We start from the raw sequence: 17,090 nt of genomic DNA, 5'->3' as shown, positions 1-17,090 counted from the left end.
ATACATCTTAAACATTGCATATCACTAACTTGATTTTTCAGGCAGACGGATGTCTTCAGCAAAGATATTCTCAATCACATGCAGTATTCCTCTTGAATTCTATTCAGATAAGCAGTCCTTTCAAATGTAATCAAACCAAAGATTCACTCTAAAGAGCTCTCCCTCTCCAAATCACTTATCAACGATCTACCTTCAGATCTAAGTTGATACCTCAGACGGTTTCACAATGATCTACCTTCAGATCTAAGTTGATACCTCAGACGGTTCCACAACGATCGACTTTCAAAATCTAAAGCGAAAAAAAAAACTACAGTTCCGTAATGATCAACCTCCAAGATTTAAAGCGGTAACCTCGGACGGTTCCGTAACAGTCAACGCAGAGGTTTTTCAAATCCTTCATCAAGATATAATCAGTGGATTCATTCTGATGAACAAACCATCAACACCTTTGCCAGATGGCATCTGAAAGCCCATCTCAGGTAATGTTCTGATCTTCAAACAACAGTTCTCATACAACATTCAAATGCAAATTCCAACATCACTTCCGGTGGAGGTAAGTGCAAATTTTCAGGGCATATATAATATTCAATCATCTTCTACCTTCAGATTTCAAACAATTTCTTTAGGTTTAAGAAGATTGAATAGGGGCAACTGTTATACCCCAAAATTTGCCCACATCTTTTTTCAAGAAAACTTCAATCGAAAAATTAAGAGTTTCATATAATCTTGGATTTTCATATCCTGATTTATGAATACTTGGTTTTTAGAATTTTTCTTACACGGTATTTTGGCTCGCTGTTGGATTTATTCTTACACAAACGCCAATTATTGTTTATCACCTTCTGATTCTTAAGATTCTGAAGATCTGTCTTATAAATGTTATTCTTTCTCTTGCCTGTAAATAGGATTGAGCCATCCTTCTGACTTACAGCCTTGCAGGATTTTTGATTAAAGATTATGTCATAACCATTGTCACTTAATTGACTGATGGACAATAAGTTATGAGCTAATCCATCTACTAGAAGAACATTATAAATAGAAGGAGAGTTACCAGACTTTATAGTTCCTGAGCCGATAATTTTGCCCTTCTGATCTCCTCCGAATTTCACTTCTCCAGCAGATTTAAGCACCAGGTCTTGGAACATAGACCTTCTTCCTGTCATGTGTCGCGAGCATCCAGAGTCCAGGTACCATGACATGTTGTGATTTTCCTTCTTTGCAGCCAAGGATATCTGCAATAGGAATAATCTTTTCCTTAGGTACCCACATCTTCTTGGGTCCTTTCTTGTTAGTTTTCCTCAAGTTCTGATTGAACTTGGGTTTAGCATTAGAGGAAATAGGAGGAACAGAATGATAGTTTAAGTTCTTGTTTCCATGATATTTCTTAGGTTTTGTCACATGCTTTTTGGTGTGTGTTATGTGAAAACTTTGAGCATGTGAAGTGTGCCTAATATCATGGGAGTGGCCAAATTTAAATTGGTTATACAGAGGCTTGTATGATATTTTCATATCATCCACAGATTCAAGCTTGTATGGGATTTCACCCTCATAACCAATGCCAACTCTTTTGTTTCCAGACACAGCATATATCATAGAAGCTAGCTGACTTCTGCCAATACTTCTAGATAAGAACTTCCTGAAACTTAAATCATATTCTTTCAGAATATGGTTCAGACTGGGAGTGGATTTTTCTGAATCAGAAGAAGATCCAATATTATTGGATAATTTTAAAACTTTTTCTTTTAATTCAGAATTTTCCAATTCAAGCTTCTTCGTTTCAAATTCAAATTGCTTTTTCAGCTTTTTGTATTTGATGCTAAGATGAGCTTTTAATTCAAGAAGCTCTGTTAGACTGGAAACTAACTCTTCTCTAGATAGTTCAGAAAATACCTCTTCAGAATCTGATTCTGATGTAGATTCTGATCTGTCATCCATTGTGGCCATTAGTGCCAGATTTGCCTGCTCATCTCCAGAGTCTGATTCATCTTCTGACTCATCCCAGGTTGCCATAAGACCTTTCTTCTTATGAAACTTCTTCTTGGGATTTTCCTTTTGAAGTTTTGGGCACTCATTCTTATAGTGTCCAGGCTCATTGCATTCATAGCATACAGCCTTCTTCTTGTCAGATCTTCTGTCATCAGAAGATTCTCCACGTTCAAATCTCTTCGAACTTCTAAAGCCTCTGAACTTCCTTTGCTTGCTCTTCCAGAGTTGGTTTACCCTTCTGGAGATCATGGACAGTTCATCTTCTTCTTCAGATTCTGATTCTTCAGGATCTTCTTCTCTAGCCTGAAAAGCGTTAGTGCATTTTTTAACATTAGATTTTAATGCAATAGACTTACCTTTCTTTTGAGGCTCATTTGCATCCAGCTCTATTTCATGGCTTCTCAAGGCACTGATAAGCTCTTCCAAAGAAACTTCATTTAGATTCTTGGCAATCTTGAATGCAGTCACCATTGGACCCCATCTTCTGGGTAAGCTTCTGATAATCTTCTTTACATGATCAGCCTTGGTGTAGCCTTTATCCAGAACTCTCAATCCAGCAGTAAGAGTTTGAAATCTTGAAAACATCTTTTCAATGTCTTCATCATCCTCCATCTTGAAGGCTTCATACTTCTGGATTAATGCAAGAGCTTTGGTCTCCTTGACTTGAGCATTTCCTTCATGAGTCATTTTCAAGGACTCATATATGTCATAGGCCGTTTCCCTGTTAGATATCTTCTCATACTCAGCATGAGAGATAGCATTCAGCAAAACAGTTCTGCATTTATGATGATTCTTGAAAAGCTTCTTCTGATCATCATCCATTTCTTGCCTCGTAAGCTTCACGCCACTAGCTTTCACTGGATGTTTGTAACCATCCATCAGAAGATCCCATAGTTCACCATCTAGACCAAGAAAGTAACTTTCCAGTTTATCTTTCCAGTATTCAAAATTTTCACCATCAAATACTGGCGGTCTAGTATAACCATTGTTACCATTGTATTGCTCAGCAGAGCCAGATGTAGATGTAGATGTTGCAATTTCATCAGCCATCTTTTACTGAAGCGTTTTTCTCTTCCTGAATCTTTTCTAAACACGGTTAAGTGCTTGCACCTTAGAACCGGCGCTCTGATGCCAATTGAAGGATAGAAAAACACTTAGAAAGGGGGGGGGTTTGAATAAGTGTAGTGTTAAAAACTTGAACGATAAAAACAAATTGCACAGTTATTTTTATCCTGGTTCGTTGTTAACTAAACTACTCCAGTCCACCCCCACGGAGTGATTTACCTCACCTGAGGATTTAATCCACTAATCGCAACAGATTACAATGGTTTTCCACTTAGCCCACGACTAAGTCTTCTAGAGTATCCTGATCACAACCTGATCACTCTAGGAACAAATGCTTAGACACAAGCTAAGACTTTCTTAGAGTATCCTGACCACCACGTGATCACTCTAAATACAACTGCTTAGACACAAGCTAAGACTTCCTAGAGTATTCTGATCAACACTTGATCACTCTAGTTACTTACAAATTAATGTAATCAATTCTAAGTATTACAAATGCTTCTGAAAAGCTATAATCACAACAGTGATATTTCTCTTAAAGTTTAAGCTTATTCTCACTAAGATATTACAGCAGCAATGTAGTGAGCTTTGATGAAGATGAAGTTTCTGAGCTTTGATTTGAACAGCGTTTCAGCAAGTTAATTATCAGCAAATTTGACGTTAGTTCGTTAACCTTGCTTCTCATCAGAACTTCACTTATATAGGCGTTTGAGAAGATGACCGTTGGGAGCATTTAATGCTTTGCGTATTCCGTACAGCATTGCATTTAATGTTTCACGCTTTTGTCAACTACCTCGAGCCTTGTTCACGCTGTGTCTACTGACGTTGCCTTTAATAGCTTCCAACGTTCCTTTTGTCAGCCAGCGTAGCCTGCCACCTGTACTTTCTTCTGATATGATGTTTGTGAATACAACGTTTGAATATCATCAGAGTCAAACAGCTTGGTGCAAAGCATCTTCTTGTCTTCTGACTTTGAAGTGCTTCTGAGCGTGATATCATGAGAACTTCAGTGCTTCTGCTTCTGATCTCAAGTTCTTCTGATGCTTTCATAGACCCATGTTCTGATTCTGCCTTGACCATCTTCTGATGTCTTGCCAGACCATGTTCTGATGTTTGCATGCTGAACCTTCTGAGACAAAGCTTCTGAGCGCTGATTTGTGCATACTCTTTATATATTTCCTGAAAGGGAAATTGCAATGTATTAGAGTACCACATTATCTCACACAAAATTCATATGCTTGTTATCATCAAAACTAAGAATATTGATCAGAACAAATATTGTTCTAACAATTTTCAGATAGATAGTACTGACGCAATTGGTACAGAGTTAAATCTTTTGCAGGCGCGTAATCTAGGGATTCAGACTGTACTGGTAACAAGTAAATTATTGTTTTTGTTTCCCACTAACTTTTGTACTATATTCCATTATTTTCAAATCTCTTTTTCAAAAATCAAATCCTAACTTTATTCTATACATCTCTATTTTTCCAACACTATCATACACTTTCTTTCAAATCTCACTTCCACTCAAATTTTCGTTTTTTGTACGGAATCACTTCATTCCCCAACATCTCTATCTTCTTTTCATTCTATAAATACCTCTCATTCTTTTCAAAATCAAAATCAAATTCTACTGTTTCAAATACAAAATATAACTTTCATTTACATCCGGTGAAAGGATAGATTTTTAAAGGAAATAGGATGAGACCTTATAACTCAGGGTAGACCTCCTAATTTGCTTGCTCAGATCAAAACAAACAAATGTCTCTTATACTGTTGTTTTTCAAAATAAACTTTCAAGAAAAAAGGCAATACTTTGTATATATCCAAACGAGGATCATTACGAAGTTAACGTTCTTTTTTTCAAAACATCTTTCGAAAGATAAAACACTTTGTATACATCCACACAAGGATCATTACAAAGTCAATTTACAAAAGTATTTGAAACCACATACAAGCATTTCAAGGCAATAGAAAAGTAATTGAAAATAAGTGAGCTAAGCAAATTAAAGAGCCCATGGATAACCATGGATACAAAGGGTGCTAATACCTTCCCTTTGTATAACCTACCCCCTTACCCAGAATTTCTTAAAGGTCTTTTTCTGTTTCTTTTATAAACCTTTCCTTAATTGGATAAAATAAAAGTCGGTGGCGACTCTCTGATTTTCAAAACTTCAAAAGCAAAAAGAAAAGTTAGTTCGCGTATCTCTCCGCAAGAGGTATGGTACAACCGAGTGCATGACACTAAGCAATAAGAATCTCCCTCATTTCCTCCTTGGTCAGTCTACCGTGACCAAGAAGGGTTCCCCTGATAGGTAGATGTAAGAGGCAGGCGATGTCGTCAAGTGTGATGGTAATCTCACCATGTGGCAGATGGAATGACGAAGTCACTGAGTGTTACCTCTCTACATTTTCCATTAGCATCCCATTATGTATCGAGTGGTACCCAATCTGACACAAGTCCTTCAACCCAGAAGCTGCAAGGACATCCTGTAACCACATCTCAATAGGTTGCACGAGAGAGGCAATCTTCCGACCGTGGTTGTAGAACTTCAGTGAAGCCCTATCCTGAAAATTCCCAAAGAAAACACCGTTAATAACAAGCAAAGTTAAAAATAAAAAATTGAGGACAAAAAAGTAATATGTAATAAGTCTAATAAATTTTACCACTCTGTCCTAGATATGTCTGGCTGAATCATTTGCATATTCTGTCAGCAGGGATAAATCTGAAGGACTCCTTGGATAGACGACAGGCGCCTCAGCCTCCTCGTGCAGCTTAGAAGGTAGCACCGGAGATCTAATATCTGCCGGAGGTGGCACATGTAGAAGAGCTCCCTGACGATGTTTGCGGGCGAAAGGCGTCTGTGAGGAACCCACACTATCATCATGGCGCCTCCAGGATGAGGTAGTAGAACTGAAAGGTCCCTCAGTTGTAGCGGATGTAACAGGTAACTCTGCTGAAACAGATGTATCAGGTGCATCCGTTAGAACGGAGGCTCCATCAGTCACTTGTGACAACATCTGTATCCGTGCATGTCGCTTATAGGTATGCTGTGGAGTCCTCCCAGATATAATACGGTCAGGATGGTCTACCATAATGTTTATATTGTATTACAAATAAAATTGAGTTAGATAGAATTTGGTAATTAAAAAGAAAAGAAAAAAAACAAATTTACCTCTGTAGATGTATCTACGGAACCAGCTAACATTTCAAATAATTGGGTTTGTTCCGTAGGTGCATCTACAGAACGACCAAACGTTTCATATGTTCCGTAGATGCATCCACGTAATGTTCTGCAACTTCAGAAACAAAAAAATGGCGTAAGTAATTGTTCACATAGTTGGAAAAATCAATTTCCACCCTTGATCATCCGTTTTACACATCAAACAATATGTGAGATATTGGATCGAACTCTAGTGGTCGAAGGGTAGCTTCTTGGTTCGACAGTTCGACAGGGTTAAGCATGACGTCGAAGGTTGCTCACATGCTGTTGTCGAAGTGTGCATGCTGTAGTCGAAAATGGGTCGAGCATGCATGTGTCGAAGATGCTAGGGTTGTTAGCATATTAAATTAGGTTTTAGTGTTTAAACCCTAATTTGTTAAGTTAGCTTGTTTATTAAGTTGGCTTGTGTAATGGGCCTTGCTGAAAAAGCCCATTAGTTAGTATGTTAGGTTTTATTATAAATAGCATACTAGTCTCTCATCATTGTTAAGCTGCAAATCCTAATTTAGGGTGAGAGAGGTTATTTGTTATTCTTGTAAACTTGTAATCTTGTTTTAAGAGAAACTATAAGAATAGCAGTTATAACCAATTCTTGTGTTCTTCTTATCTTTCTTAATTCCCTATTATATTTTGTTTTTGACATCGTTTTTCACAACACAATACATACATTGTCTCTAAAGTATGTTTCTAAAAGTAACTAATGATTTAAACACCTAAAAATATACTTAAACTCTGTTACGAGAAATACTCTAAAATAACTCGAAAACTAGAAAACTCACCGATTAAATTTAGTTTTGAAGTTGTTGGAATGTGTTGATCGTTGATGTTGACGTTGACGTTAACGACTGAACTTGGGAGAAAAAAAAAACAGCCATGGTAAAAGTTTGATTTTTGAATTGAGAGAGTTTGAAAATTTGAGAAGATGAAAAGTGAAGAATAAAGGGGGATAAATTTTTAATTGTTTTTGGTACAAAAATTAATTAATTTCAAGATAAGACAAAAGAAAATTTGGTACAAAAGATTAGACAATTTCTGTTTGAATAAGAAATGATTTCCGAGCTCCGACAAATCAAACACCAATGAAATTAAATCATTTTAGGAAAGAAAAAAAAAACTTATTTTGACTTAAAATAATTGCTTAGAAAAAAAGAAAGAGAAACGACATGGCTGGCTGCTAATTAGGTCCTCTTTCTCAGTCAGTCCTTCTCTCATTCCACTTTTCCAAATCTGAATGAAACCATGACATCTTCCGAATCCAACGCTACAGATCACGTCCTCGAACTCATCGTTCACGACGCATCACAACCACCACCACCACCGCCGTCTTCCTCCGACGACTCTCGCGATAATGTCGATACCCAAATTGCCCCTCTCCTCTCCCACACAGATAGACCGAAGATCAACATCTTCACCGCTTCTTACCCTAGAAGAAAACCCAGAGTATCTTTCATTTCTATTAATTTCTATATAAAACTTCAATTCATATGTTAATTATATTCAATTAATATCATAAACTTCAATTATTCATGTATTTGGATGTAGGATGAAGTAACGAGATTACTTGAGTCTGAGTCATCATCTCCTTTTACTCAGTGTATATTGTGGATATGGAATGGGTCCAGATATTCTGGTTTACTCTGCATGGCTTTGTCATCCATTGTTTATTTTCTTATGGGAGTTCTTTCCAATATTTTTTCTGGTAATAGTCTTCTGTTATTTATTCTGCATAATATGTAATATGTCATTTTCTTATTTTGATTTTTGCAATTACATTTTTTGACTCGGCAGTTCAGGCTATTCCTTTGTTTGAGACGGCTTTTACAAGATGTACGATTATTTTGATACTGTCATATTTGTGGTTGAGAAGGAGTGAACAACCACTGTTTGGAGCATCCAATGTTAGAATCATTTTACTTTTAAGGGCCCTTACTGGCTGTATATCAATGTCAAGTTTTGTATATTGGTAAGTAGTTTTTGAGTGTTTTGCTTCAATATCCAATCTTTTCAGCACGTAATTTGTCAGTTTCGAATTGTATTTTCTCTAGTTGACCTTGTCCCTTCACGATTTATCTCTGTATGTTTGCAAAGTATTTGTTTTAGGATATTACTGGATTTCGTTGTTCTTAAATGTTGATAGTCTTTTTCTGCACTAGTTACTACTTGCTAGTCTAATATTAAATTAAGGTTTTAGATGTGCGATAACATTGCATTTTTGTGTAACTAAGAAATTGTTAAAAAAGAGGTTTAGTAATTTATAATCTTTTATTTTTTTCAATATGGAACTAACTCTGCTGACAAGAATTCTATTACTCACATACAAATTACAGTATTCTTTGTATTAAGTTGAAACCTTGGTTCATAATTTGACATAATCAATAATTTGCTTAGTAACCTGAGTTTATGTGCAACTCATTTATCCTTTGCAGTCTTTTGTTCCCAAGCATTTTTATAAAAGAAATCTGTTCTTTTTCAGCTTTCAGAGGTTGCCTTTCTCTCAGGCTATTGTGTTGAATTCAACAACTCCAATTATGGCTTCAGTAATGGCACGGTTCTTTTTGCGTGAGAAATTGAAAATTGCAGATATTGCAAGTAAGATTTCATAGTTTTGTTTGTAAACTATCTGTTATTATAAAACTGTGATGGACTAATGAGAATCTCTAATCCTATTTTATCCAATCTAGAAAGCTGAAGTATTGTGGGCTGTTATTCTATCAGTTGTAACTTCCATTTAAGTGTATGGCTTTCGATACTTAAGAAGTAAGACGGAGTATATGAAATGCAAGTTTAACAAAAAGAAAAGTGTTTCTAACCTAGAGGTTAAAGTTGGTGATCATATCATACCATAGGTTACTCGGTTTAAATATCTTAGATTCATAGTACAAGACGATGGATAAATAGAAGGAGATGTAAACCATCAAATTCAAATTGAGTGGTGGAAATGGATGAGGGCCTTGGGAGTTTTATGGGGGCACGAAAGTACTGCTCAAACTAAAGGGAAGATTTTATCAGACAACTTTAAGACTAACGATGTTGTATGGGACGGAATATTGGGCGGCAAAGAGCCAACATGAAAATAAAATAAGTGTAGCAGAGATCGGTGTTATCAAATATCCGCTATAGCCTATAGCAGGCATACTTGGCGATTTTTGGCTCGCCACAATGGTAAATATCGACTGATTTTGTGGGGTTTTTCCCCATAATCCCTTTAACAGCGCCAGAAAGCACCTTATATGGTGGGATTTTGGCTCTTCTCCATCGACAACACCGGCAGAGACGAGGATGTTGTATTTGATGTGTGTGTGATAAAATTATGCGCAATAAGATTAGAAGTGACAATATTAGAGAGTATTGGGGTAGCACCCATAGAGAAAAATATGGTGGAAAATAGACTCACTTAGGTGGTTTGGACATGTAGAGAGAAGACCTGTGTATTCTGTAGTAAGAAGAGTAGATCAGATGGAAGGTAGTCAAACAATTAGAGGCAAAGATAGGAGAAGACTAAGAAAAACCATAAGGGTGCGTTTGATTTGCAAAATATGAAGTACTGGACAGGACAGTACTAGACAGTACAGAACAGTACAAGACAAATTTTTGTATTGTACTGTGTTTGATGGTTACTGGACTGGACAACTATTTTCTCGATTTTAATTGATATGTCTATGCACCAGACAATATAATATAATTTCTAATATAATATTATTTATTGATATATAAAATATAATATTTATGAATCAAAATATTAAATAATAAGGAAAAAAATGAAGAAATAGTTTTTTTACTCTACATTGTTTAATATGTTCATGCAGCAGACAAAAGAATATAATTTCTTATATAATATTTTTTATTAATATTTTTGAATCAAAATATTAAATAATGAGAAGAGAAAAAAAATAATTGAGATTTTTTTCTCTACTTTATTTGATATGTTAATGAACCGAATAAAAACAGTATAATTTTTATTATAACATTTTTTTGATATATATAATATTAATATTATATTTATGAATTAAAATATTAAATAATAAGAAAGAGAGTAAAAAATAATATTTTAATATTTTTTTGATAATTAGTGTGCTTGGGACAAAAAGTTGTCCCATGGTTTAGTGGGGGACAAGAAATTATAGTTTTGTCCAGTACCTTATCATATTTTTTGTCCAGTACCATGATTAATTTTTGCATCAAACAAAGTACAAAAAATGTTGTCCTGTCCAGTACCTCGTTTTTTAGCAAATCAAGCGCACCCTAAGAGATACTAAAATGAAGTTGGATAGAAACATGATTTTTGAAATAACATTATGGCATAGTTTGATCCGTGTAGCGGACGCCACTTAGTGGGATAAAACTTGGTTGTTGTTGTTGTTGTTGTTTGTGTTTATATAGAAAAGTCAGTTCTGAAAAATACTAAGTGGTTTCATTCATAACTGAGCTCTATTGGTATACTAAACCTTGTATAGGTAACCCAAGTAAACCTCTTACTACCCGGACAAGAATGTTGAACTTAAAATTAAAGCAATGCTAAGATACATTAGGAAATATGATCCTAAATAAAATATACAACCCAAAAAAGAAATAACTAAACTTAATATTCTTAAAAGTTAAATCCTAATTCCGGAATTACAAACCTAAGTTCCATATTCTACGTACGAGAAGAATTAATTTAATAATTATTATAAAAAATGTATTCATCATTAATTACAATTTGCATGCATTGATTAATTTAAGCTAATGTTGCATATTTTGTAGGTCTTGCTTGTAGTTTCTTCGGTGTGATCTTCTTCTTCCGAGAAATGCTTGCTACTCAAGGTATAGTAGTTTCCCTCTCATATTCTTGTAAGTGCAATATCATTTATATAATTTACTGGATTTTTTCCTTTTAATTTATAATAGACTGACATGATTTAATATAAAGAACACATGGTTTTAAGTGGTCCCGTTTTCTATTTTTGCCTCTAAAAGATTTCAAGGCATATAAGCTGCATTATATAGGTTTCAGAACAATAGTTGATATACTTTAACTACATTTTCTAATTTCGGAATGTGGACTTTCCAGAACAGGTAGTCAAATTTGCGGAAGTAAGCAATGCAAATGCTAAGCCAAGTCATCATATATTTGAAATCCTAGTGGGCATCTTTTCATCAATAATTGGTGGAACTAGTTACTGCCTTATAAAGGCTGGAGCTAAAGCATCTGATCAACCATTGTAAGATTATACAGTTTGTTTGTTCTCATATGCTCCATTGATCAAACTTATAGATATTATGCTCCCGGTTTATGTTTTGTCTATTTCTATTTATGTATACTTAATTTAATTGTTAAAATCTAAGAGAATAGGTAAGTCTACAAAATATTTTCCATCTTTTTGTTTTAAAATTTATCCCTGTTGCAAATCTGCAATCTGTGTATCTGTAATACTGGGCTTATACTGAAGTAACTGGGATGTCAGCACAGATTTTGAGCTTTCCATTTTAGTACATAAACATACAGAGTTCTAGTCGTTGCAGAATATTTGCTGTAACTAGAGACTCAAATATTCATAAAACCTAGAGAAGACATGTGAAACAATAGCTAAATAGTCTATGTTAGAATTTGAATATTATATACATTGAGATTCTAACATATCATCAGAATCTATCCTAGATCACTTGTTGGGCTTCCTGCATCGTCCACGTTTCGGCCTCGTTGAGGTCTGAGCGTGAGGGGGTGTGCTGGAATTTCCGCCTTCATTGCGGTCCACCCTAATCGCCTAAATTGTAGCATTTGACTTGCATTTATTGCAGCCTCATTGCTTAGAGATATGGCCCGTGTTGTATTTACAAGTGGGAACAATCCTCACCTTACAAGCCGGTTTTGTATGGATGAGTTAGGCCCAATCCAAATTCTGAGAATCTACAATTTCTTTTCTGAGTATATTTTAGAGATGCAAATATATTTTCTTAGTTTTATGAGTTTATGTTTTATTGCAGGTTGACTGTCTTTTCATTTGGCATACTGGCTAGTCCTGCAATGGGATTATGCACTTACATCTTTGAGGTAAGTTTATGTTTGGAATGATTGAATTTGCTTTTTTTCAATCACTGGTTGGTGTCTCAAGAAAAAAGTGTTAATGTTGATCTATGCACATAACCCTCTATATATGAAAGCAAGCAAAAGTTTTACGGTTTGTTTGATTTTAGAAAACATTTCATTTTTGTTTTGGCATCACGTTTCCACAAATTTATAAATAAAGTGGTGATAGGAATATACCTAGGAAAATCTGTTACTGACAAAATTGTACTTCCCAAAATAAACCCCTACTTTTTGAATTGAAGGCATAATCTAAATCAACCTCTTCCTTCATAATCTGCTTACAACCTTAGAGCTACTATAGTCAGACATTTCTTAGATGCCTATACTGATTTCATAAATTCTGGATTTTCAGCAGCTTAGTCTTTACAACTTCTGCTTGTTGTATCAAACTTGCTTTCTTCAGTGAGTTCATCTCTAAACATAATTGTAAAAGGGGTTATTTCTTTAATAGTTTTACGAATAACCTTTTCTTGCAAGGCATGATCCAGTAAGATATCATACGTTTGTTTGTCTGAGTTTATTAGCATTTTATATCTTTTATAAATGCTAGTAAGGATTATTCTGTGTCATATGTATGAAAAATTTGGAATGCACACCTGTAAGATATCAGATGTTGGTTGTCTAAGTATATTTTATTAGCGTTTTATATCTTTTACAAATGCTATTAAGGAGTAGTCCATATCCATGTCATATCTATGAAAGTTTAATGTACTTATAACATACTCTGTCTTCTTTGTACAGGATTTTGTGCTACCAAGAGTAGAGTCAATTTTGCTTATGCTTGTACTTGGTGTTCTGGCCTTCTTTGCTGAGGTGCAACTCTAAGCTGATTATCATAGCTCTCAGTATTTTCGTAAAATTTGATAGTCATGGTATGGACAATTAATATAGTTAAATGTTGTAGTTGAAATGAGGACTATATGAGTTTTACTTCAACAATGATATCCAAAAAAGGTAACCTGGTGCAATAAAGCACCAACCATGACAAGAACCCATTCCAGATCTGCACTAGGCAACCTTAACATCTACTCATTATAGTCAAATCTGCAGTGACTGACACTGTAGCACTTCTGAAACTTTTCTTTTCTACCCTATGCCTGAGAGACTTGTGAAACAGTAATATTGATCGAACATTGCTTCATACAAAGTTTATTTTAGCACTTGAGAGGGTTCCATGACTGTTTGATAACAATGAATCATGGGCACATCCTTGTGGTAATTATAATGGTTAGGTAGTGAAATTGGAAAGAGAAATAAAACACTTCTTGGAGCAATAGTTTTGTATTGGCATATGTGCAATGATGTGATCCAAAATACAATTTACCGGCCCTTGTTTGGCTGCCAGACCGAAACATGGGTGACCTAGATGATTTTTTCTCTCTCCTTTTGAAAAGAAAAAAAAAATCACAATACATAGGAATTTCTTTTAAAAGAATAATATTAAGAGAAAACAAAAGCGAGCTTACACAAAAAGTTCCATGAACTCAATTATGCAGAAACACAGACACAGAAAGTTATGGTGTACCATAGAGCTTTAATATTAGTCAGTTATGGATTTAAGAGAAGACAGAAAAGAGAATATTTTTAGCTCTAATAAACTGAAAATTTGGTTGATCTAATGTATAGTTATAAGTTATAACCTAAAATTCCTAATCATACTATAATTAGGTCAACTACTATTATACCATTACTACTGTAAAAAGCCAATGAGACTAACTCAGTACTGCCGCACTCATAGGAAAATGCCTTATTGCATCTCTGTATTCTAGCTTACCACCATTGTTTTTCTCTGTTGATGAAACATACTTTAACATGTTATAGTATTATACATCAATCTGTTACAGGTCTTGTTAGCACGAGGACTGCAACTTGAGAGGATGGGTAAAGTTGCCAACGTTCAGTACATGGAGGTATTCTCACTGTACAGCTTTCATGCATGTTCTCTTTTCATTTGTCTTTTTAATTTTGACAACTTAGTTTCAATGTGTTTGATACTATAACTAGTTGGGAAATCGAAATCGACTGCAATGTTTGCATTTTGTTACTACCATGTATTTACACAAAGTACTTAGCTTAGCACACTTATACAAATTTAAAAAATAGATTCTGAACCAACCAAAAGACAATTTTAGACAAGCGGAAACAAACCAGTCAACTTCATCCTAGAGTTGTCTCAATTTCAAGTAAAATATCCAGGCTTTCTGTGATCAATCTAGACCTGTAATTTTGTGTACTATTTTTGGAATCGAAAAGAACAAAAAAGTGTGCACTAGATAACTAATCAAGAATTTCCAGATTACGAAGTTGCTAGAAATGAATAACATGTAGGAAGATGTTGTAAGTGCACTACTCTGTTGTGTACTTTTCGTAGTTAGGGCTGATGGAGAGACCTTGATTTAAAATTGTACATTTTTTCATGCTTTTTGAGTTTCCCCACGGGATTAAATTGATTCAGTTTCAGTCTAATCACCACATAAAAAAAAATCCAACATATTCTCATTTGCAAGATTATGATAACCAAAGGTAGGGTCGGCTACAAGGCTCAAAGATGCTATTGAGTTCAATAGTAATTCACCCTAGAGTCTTGAGTTTATTGGTCTCCAGAACTTTAACAAATTGACTATTCTCCATATCAACCCTCCTTATTGGGGTTTCTGATGTGCTTTGGACATTTCTAAATTGTAAAGAAGACTTGAAGCCTTAGAAAACCCCTCACATGGATAGTAGAAAGATAACCATGAAAAGTTCTACTTGGCATCCCTTTGGTAGTTTTTCCATGACAATGTTAAATGAGATTTTTTTTTTGGATAATGGCCAATCTTTTTTATCAACATAACACTAAGTAATTCTTCCTACGTTGTGGTTATTAGTGACGTATTCTATTTTGCATGTTGCAGTGTTTTGTGTATTTGGTCTCTTCCTGGTTAAACATGTTGGAACGATGGGTCTTTTTATCTACTTGCATGCCCCTGTGTTGCTAAGCAATTAACTGATTATTACTTCCTTTTTAGAGTTTTATATATTTTCCATGGCACTTGAATTTACATAATATTCCTTAGGACTGATATGAACCTATGTTTCAATTGTTTCAGGCAGGACTAAACCAATTTTGGAGAGTTGCATTGACATTAGTGAGTCCAGCTTTGGATCATCTGATTGGAATTTTACTTATTGTTGTCTCTGTATTTTTTACCATGTACATAGGACCTGACAAGGAGACGGAATGATATGAGTTGAGATCTGATTTGATTGGTGTATTGTGTTGGGTTAGTGGTTAATATGCTGTGAGTGATTCATTTGTTATATTCTAACTTGTTTATATCAAAGTATAGTTTAACAGAAAAGCCATTTCACTTGGTTTTCAAATCCAAATAAGCTCCTTCAGAACCTTGAATCCAACTAATCTTCCAGACCAAGAGAACAAGAAAACAACTTAATAAAGTTATAGTTTCAATGCTTAGCAATGTTTCGATCTTAGTGTGCACATGTAAACCACCAGTTTCTATTCTTCATGTGACAATTTTGCATCAAAGGTTGTTAAGTCTAATATTATTCTAACCACACAAAGGGTTTTATGATATGATTTTGATGCCAACAACTTTACTATTTTCAGCCATTCCTGGGTTTTAACTTTCACTAGGTTACAAATTGGAACCACTTGAGTTGGGAAATTATAGCAACACCAGCAGAAGACATTAACCTTAACTTTCCCAATAAACATTAAGCATCAATGAGCCGTGAGAGCTCAATATTTGGAACAACTCGAACAACTTGCCGTGAGAGCTCAATATTTGGAACAACTCGAACAACTTTCAGGTTTTAATTGGATGTACACGGGAAGAAAGATAAAATAAATCTTAAAGGGCAGACAACGTTTAACCCGGAAATAAACTTTTAGAAATTCGAAGGAACCTTAAAATTAAAACGTGAACCTCATTCTGAGTAATGAGAATTTAAGTTAGCACAAGTTCAGAGTTAATCCTGGCACCCCAAATTGAAAGAAATGACTATAATAATCTTACAAATTTCAAATCTCCCAGCTGATACCAGAAATTCTTCTGAAAAAATGACTATAATAATCTTACAAATTTCAAATCTCCCAGCTAATACTAGAAATTCTTCTGAAAAGTAAGCAACATTCTGGAAAATTAGGAATTGCCGGAAGATTTTTCCGGAAATTTCAGAATTTTTGGGAGAATTTACAGGAAATTGTGAAAATTTTGGAAATACTTACCATAAGTTTCAAATTATAATTTATCGGAAATTTCACTATAACAACTGAAATTTCACAGGTACTGGAAATTTTTAAACTCCTACCATAAGTTTTATTTGGCCATTTTGTTATTTTTTTTTTATCAGAGACATTTTTGAGGTTATGAGAATATTGGGGGTGCCAGGATGACAGGTTAGTAAAAGTTACCCCTAGTATTAGTTTTTCAGATTTTACTTATCTTGACAAATCACACGTGTTCTAAGGTTAACGGGAAATACAAGAGCACTGGTTAAGGTAAAACCTCCACAATCGATTGTCTAGATCACAATCCTAATTTTCACTTGAAGATAAATTTCCAAGCAATCCTAATGTCAAGAGATTTAAGAAGGCGGCATTTATCAAGAATGGCAAAAAAAACCAATATTAGAGAGCTTGTATCCTTTGATTCACATTTGTTCGTTTTTCCACGTCAAATAGTAGGATAAAAAAATTGAATCATGAGGATACATTATGTTAACAAAAATCATATTCAATA

General features: G+C 34.7%; 1 protein-coding gene across 1 annotated transcript; it reads left to right on the top strand.

Moving 5' to 3' along the window:
• Positions 1-7,373: 7,373 nt before the first annotated feature.
• Positions 7,374-16,366, top strand: LOC131661676 (uncharacterized). The gene is made up of 10 exons (XM_058931282.1): positions 7,374-7,715; positions 7,818-7,974; positions 8,064-8,238; positions 8,749-8,864; positions 11,019-11,078; positions 11,326-11,476; positions 12,240-12,306; positions 13,084-13,155; positions 14,187-14,252; positions 15,435-16,366. Exons 1-10 carry the CDS (start codon positions 7,515-7,517, stop codon positions 15,567-15,569), a joined length of 1,200 nt encoding a protein of 399 aa, XP_058787265.1. The 5' UTR covers positions 7,374-7,514; the 3' UTR covers positions 15,570-16,366.
• Positions 16,367-17,090: the final 724 nt, after the last annotated feature.

Source organism: Vicia villosa, linkage group LG3, assembly GCF_029867415.1.
Source record: "Vicia villosa cultivar HV-30 ecotype Madison, WI linkage group LG3, Vvil1.0, whole genome shotgun sequence".
NCBI classification, from domain to species: domain Eukaryota; kingdom Viridiplantae; phylum Streptophyta; class Magnoliopsida; order Fabales; family Fabaceae; genus Vicia; species Vicia villosa.
This window is presented reverse-complemented; position numbering and strand designations above follow the sequence as displayed.